We start from the raw sequence: 6,395 nt of genomic DNA, 5'->3' as shown, positions 1-6,395 counted from the left end.
TGTCTGAACAACAAATTAACCACTGGGGGTATCAGGAAAGACTTACTTAGCAGTGGGAAGGATCTCCCAACTTGAAACTCTTGGTATGGAGTCCCCTTGGCTTGGTAGAATATCAAATAAAATTAACATCCCAGGGCAGTCCTTTGCCAGGATTGAGAAATAAACAATGGTTAGCCATCCTTTTTGTAGCCCTATCCTATTCACCTTCAGGTGCCCTCGCCTCATCAATACCTCCTCCTTATATAGGATCTGCCAGCAATCTTTGATGATTTAATGTATCTTGAAAGCAGTGCATTTCTTCTTCCAGGGAAAATTTTGTTTATAGTTTGATCTTTAAATGTGGAGTGTCTTGTTAAAGGAATCACTGTGAGTGAGTGGGTCCTATTACAGCAGCTGTGTGATGGTGCACCAACACATTTGCCCTAAGAGTAATATTAGAGGTGTGGGATCAGACTGAGTCAAATCAGTGATTGTATTGTGTTTCCTTCTTAAGAATAAGCTCTTCTTTCAGGCTTTCCAAGCTCCTTTGGATTCCATCTGGCAATTTTTGCCATATTTGGGAATGTGCCAAATTTAGCCTCTTACTTCCATATCTCTTTTCTCTTTTCATCTCTTTTGACTAGTCAACACCTCCTTCTGATCATCCTCTACGTGAACCACTGAAGGCTCCCTCTGTTCTTCATCTAAATTTCTCTCTTGAATAACTAGGGAGATATACTTACTGAGATTATCCACTTTTTCTATTCCTATAAAAATACCCTCCAATCTCAAAATCTCTCACCACCTCACCTTCTTTTTCAATTTTCTTATGAGATAATTCCCATGATTAATTTTTTCCTGATCACATTGTCCCCCTGCCCTGTCCTTCCTACACCTTGTCCATCTGTCCTCACTCTGAGTCCCTTCACCTGCTTATTGATATATGTCAAATGGTCATAGTGGGGAGAGTGTTAGAATTGTAGTCAGGAAGACAAGGGGTTAACTCCTGCTCCTGACATTTATTAGTTGTGAGGTCCTGGACAAATCATTTAACCTGTCCGAACCTCAGTTTCCTTATCTTTAAAACAGACTAAAAATAGTAAATAATTCACAGGGATGTTGTGACACTTAAATGAGAAATGTATGCAAATCACTTTGCAAATGGTAAAATGACAAATGTCAGTTATTTTGATTTATTGGCCCCTTTCAACCCTTGGGTTGATTATATCTCCTCATTGAAGTCCTCCTTTCTTCTTTTTTCCCCCTTCTCCTTTCTCCTGTCCTCTTTTCTACTCTCTTTCAAAAAAAGCCTAACAACCTGCCTCTATTAATCAGTTTTAAAAGCTCTAAGGACGAGGCATTTTGTAAATTCACGTTATAACTAGGATTTTTATTCAGGTCTCAGACAGATTCTATGCTGTTGTTATTGTTTAGGAGGTTAGTCATGCCCAACTCTTTGTGACCTCATCTGGGGTTTTCTTGGCAAAGATACTGGAGTAGTTCATTTCATGGAATATGCCCTTTCCTTCTCTAGCTCATTTGACAGATAAGGCACTGAGGCAAACAGGGTTAAGTGACTTGCTCAGGGTCACACAGCTAATAAACGTCTGAAGCCAGATTTGAACTCATGAAAATGAGTCTTCCTCACTCCAAGCTCAGTATTCTATCCACTGTGCCACCTTGCTGCCCTGGAGATCTCTATGCTACAATTTTATTCTATTTTTACCTACCATTTTTTGTGCTACATACTTCTTCATCTGATCCTTCCCGACTATATGGCAATAGACCAGATTTCTAAAGCATAATGTGAAAGTGGAGGCCTGTCATAATTTCCCTCTTCCCCTAAGGGAAGCGTGATGTAATACGGATTGCACCCTGTGTTGAATAAAACATTAAATAAAACAAATTTATCTCACTCCAGAGAATCAGAGCATCTTTGAATTATAGAAGGAAATTCAAAGGTCATAATATGACCTTTGCCCTACATAGGCACACCACATATAGAGAGAGACTAAAGTCAAGTAATAACATAATAGTTAACACTGCAGGGGCTGAGATATTGGCCTAGTCAATCCTTCTAAATAAATCCTGCCTGAGTCCTGAGCCAGCCCTCATGAAGAATTCCCACCTGCTCCAATACCACACATTTGATTTTTTTTCCCACTTGAACTGGGAAGAAGAGATTGATATGAAGGTGCATCAGAAAACGTGACTGCCATGGATGTCCCTGAGTGTTTGAAATCAAGAATAATGAAGAAGAAAGAGCGGGACATAATTACTTACTTTGCTCCAAACTATCTACTTATTTTGGGGAATTTGCAGTTTAAATCTCACCATGAATGGATGATACACATTTACTGTAGTTGTAGTCAATGTGTCCATATTTTTGCATTGTATGTAAGGTGGATTTTAGTGTGTGTAAGGTGGATTTTGTTATTCATTTTTAGATAATAGTTCCCCGGATCAAAGATACTAGTACCCAGGATCCATGGGCATAGCAGTGTCTGGTTCCCAGGCTCATGACTTGTCAACATGTCCACCAAGTTTGCACATCAAATTATAATCTTAACATAATGTAAACATTTGAGTTCAGCTGGTAAATACTCACTGTGACTGCTTTGAGATATAGCAACGAGTTAATGCAAACTTGTGAGGCTGTTGCTGGCAAGTTGCCTTCTTTGTTTGTTACCCTATAAATCCAGTGGGCACTGGTCAGTAAGTGGGCAGTCTGTATACTTGCCTCAACTCCCCCCCACCTCATTGAGACTTAGGAAGAGTAGGAATGCACAAGGGGAATAGGCATGTGTACTTGCTTCAACCAGCCCCTGTAGAGATTTAGGGAACCTGGAGGAATTGTGCTCCCATTATCAGCAATCCCTTTGAGAAGGCTAGAATAAAATCAGCTTATTTAACCCCTTATTATTCCTCCGTTCCTGTCTTTGTGTCTGCCCCAATCAAGAGTGAACCTATTAGGAAGCTCCTGCCTCCATTCCTGTGCCTTCTGTCTGACATGCATGTTTCTCCATGTTTCCAGTTAGCATGATTTCATATCTACATGTCCATGTTTGGATAGCAACCACATACTTACTCTTTTAAAGAGTTCCTTAGCGTCCTAGCATGTTAAAACACTAAGATTTACTTTGTCATTGCCTTATTTGGGGTCATTTGAGTTGTTGCAGTTGTGGCCTGCTGTAAGCTGTGTTCTGGGAGGCTTTTCTAGATGTTGGAAGATCCAGTCCTCCCTAAGCACAGGTTTTATTAGCTTTGGCCGCTCTTCTGCTTACACATAAGACCATTTGGGCAGGCTAGTAAAGTTACAAACAGGATCAGGTTTTAATCAGGGAAATATAACACGTTCTGGGGCAGCAATGGATACAGCACTGGGCCTGGAGTCCGATTCATCTCTTTGAATGCAAATCCAGCCTTAGAGACTAAGTGTGACTCTGGGCAAGTCACTTAACCCCAGAATGGGATCATGGAGCATTGGAAACAACTGAAATGACTAATAAAAAAAAACACTTAATATATTCAGCTAATATAATAATATATTATCTTTGCATAATTTGTACTAAAACATCAATATTATAAAAGTGAACAATTTGAGGACTTTTATAAACTAATGAAGAAAGAAATGAGCAGAACTTAGAGGCAGAGAGGCATTTCTCAAACACTTTCTATCCAGGCACTTTGCTGAGAACTTTTCAAATATTCTTATTTGATCCTCACAATGGCCTTGGGAGGTAGGTGCTATTATTATGACTAGTAAGTATTTGAGGCTGAATTTGAACTCAGGTCTTCTCAACTCCAGGCCTAGTTCTCTATTTACTATACCATCTATCTGCTAATTTATACACTCACAATGGCATTGCAAATAAAAACAACAACTTTGAAAGCTGTAAGAACTATGGATAACATAATAACCATTTATAATTCTAGAGGACAGCAATGAAATATGCTGTCCTTTAAATAAAGGTGAGGCAAAATGAGACTCTCTCTCTCTCTGTGTATGTGTGTGTGTCTGTGTGTCTCTCTCTCTCTCTTTCTCTCTATCACACACACACACACGTGCACACACATATTGGTGGTTCTGCATTTTCAAAAAGAACCATTGATATCATGAGGGTAATGTCTTGACTTACATGTGAGTGTGAGTGTGCGTGTGTGTGCGTGTGTGTTGTAGTGTAGTGTAATGTACAGTCATTTGGGAAAGTTATTTTGTTTGACTATGTATAACTGTTACAAAAAATTTGTTTTACTTTTCTTTCAATAAAGCGAGAGATGGGGTGGAGATAAACTAGATGTCTATTAATTTTAAAAAGAGAGGTATGGATGCTACAGAGTTGAAATGTCTCATGAACTTTCAGATGTTATTAGCTTTAATTAAACAGTTTTATTTTACTCTAAGAGACCTCTTAGGAGGTGAGAGTAATCTGTAAATGTCTGTAATGTAAAAAAAATCACATCAATAAAAATTTTTTAAAACTTAAAAAAGAAATAGTTATATATGTATGTATATGTGTATATTGAATATATGTGTGTATATGTGTAGGAGTGTGTGTGTGTGTGTGTGTGTGTGTGTGTATGCGTGTATTCCTTCTGGAGGGAGACTTTGGAAAGAGGTACTAACCATCCTGAAGCTCAGAGCCTCAAAAATCATAGAACATCACAAGGCACCAAAACTCCCAAATGTAAAGAAGGGGAGACTGACCTCCGTGAAACATGGCCCGGTCACAGAGCTCTGCCCAGTTGTCCCCTGCTCCCAGAAGAGCATCGTATGCGATCATCGGTGCGTCATGGCCCCTTCTTCCACCTCGACCTTCTGAACTCCATTTTCTGTAAGTCTGGTGAAATGACCAAGGTCCGTTATTTGAGTTTTTAAAAATTATTGAAAAAGTTTAACAGTTTTATTCTAAGTGGTTGTTACTGTTATTGTTTTAGCTCCAAATGTGAACTTGGGGTACTTAGAAAGTCTTATCTGGGTATGTCCATAGTGTTGGTCTCATGATCAGCATTTAAATAGCTGAGGAAAGCTAGACTGGTAAAAAAAAACAGGTGATGATGATGTCATTTTTTGATAAATAACAAAATTAATTTGATTTCATTGTGGCATTCATGACATGCCATCACAGCAGTGCCATCTTATCTCCTAAATCAGGATGTGATTTTAGTAGGAAAAAGGACTGGACCAGTATTTTCACTGATCATAAGGAATTCCTAGCAAGGAAATTCCCTTTATCAAAAAACTGGAACCTTCTCTAAAATTTAGGGAGCTGCTCAGAGTCCTGAAAAGCTAAGTGACTTTTCCAGGGTCACAAAGCCAGTAAGTGTCAGAGACAGAACTTAGACCCAGGTCATCCTGGTTTGGGGGCCAATTCTCTATTCTCTCTACCACTGCACCATATGGCCTTTCACGTTAATAGCCACTCCTAATTTGGTATTTTTATTCCAAAGAATTCTTAATTCTCTCCAACTCAGATATACTATCTTTTTATCCTCATATCTTATGTGGTACATAGGAGTTAACATCCCCAACAAACAGATGGAAGCCTCAAGGGCAAAGCTGTATTTGAGAATATTTTTTCACCTTAAGCAAGTACCAGTAATTGGAAAGTAGGAAAAAAGACTTTGGTTTAGAGATAGTGTTGATTAGGGCAGCATAGGAAAGGAGCTCTTCCCAGCCCATCATCTACTAGCTTCCTATTTTACCTAATTATCCTTACTAAGTAGGTGCTAAGCTGGGTTGTCTCTGCACAGTTGAAGGACTGCAAGTACTATCAGCACTCCTAAATTTAGTACCATAGGGCAAAGCACTCATCCCTCCCCCTAGAGATGCCTCTCACCAAAGGGCAAAAAAGGTAATAGATGAGAGTACTGGAAGACACTAGGACTAAAGCTCAAGCTTTCTGACTTACCACTGTGGTGCAATGCTCACACCAGACAATTTTTCATTTTCCTGATAACTGAGTAACCTAAATCTGTAGTCATTGTTCAGATTGAGAGAGAGAAGAAAGACAGAAAGAAAGACAGAAAGAAGGAAGGAAGGAAGGAAGGAAGGAAGGAAGGAAGGAAGGAAGGAAGGAAGGAAGGAAGGAAGGAAAGAAAGAAAGAAAGAAGAAAGAAAGAAAGAAGGAAAGAAAGAAAGAAGAAAGAAAGAAAGAAGGAAAGAAAGAAAGAAGAAAGAAAGAAAGAAGGAAAGGAGGAAGGAAGGAAGAAAGAAAGAAAGAGAGGAAGAAAGAAGGACCCCCTGAGAATTCTGCCATATATTCCAGTACCATGGATAGTACAACCATAATTAGAATTTGTATATCAAGGAATATTCCAATTTTGTTTAGGAAATAATTTATATTGAATAAAATTATGTGAAAACCGTAAGCAGAAACAAACATAGAAGACTGTGTGTATTTAAAATATTTGAC

The 6,395-nt window shown here is 38.8% G+C and overlaps 1 protein-coding gene across 1 annotated transcript in view; it reads right to left on the bottom strand.

Annotated features, from left to right (window-relative positions):
- ADPRHL1 (ADP-ribosylhydrolase like 1) overlaps positions 1-6,395 on the bottom strand; it is a 53,621-nt gene that overhangs the window by 1,428 nt on the left and 45,798 nt on the right. The window contains 1 exon segment of the mRNA XM_072621899.1: positions 4,688-4,820. Within this exon segment, the coding sequence (XP_072478000.1) occupies positions 4,688-4,820 (133 nt within the window).

The sequence above is a fragment of the Notamacropus eugenii genome, chromosome 6 (genome assembly GCF_028372415.1).
Source record: "Notamacropus eugenii isolate mMacEug1 chromosome 6, mMacEug1.pri_v2, whole genome shotgun sequence".
Taxonomy (NCBI): Eukaryota; Metazoa; Chordata; class Mammalia; order Diprotodontia; family Macropodidae; genus Notamacropus; species Notamacropus eugenii.
The sequence above is the reverse complement of the archived record's forward strand: the minus strand, read 5'-3'. Positions and strand labels throughout refer to the sequence as shown.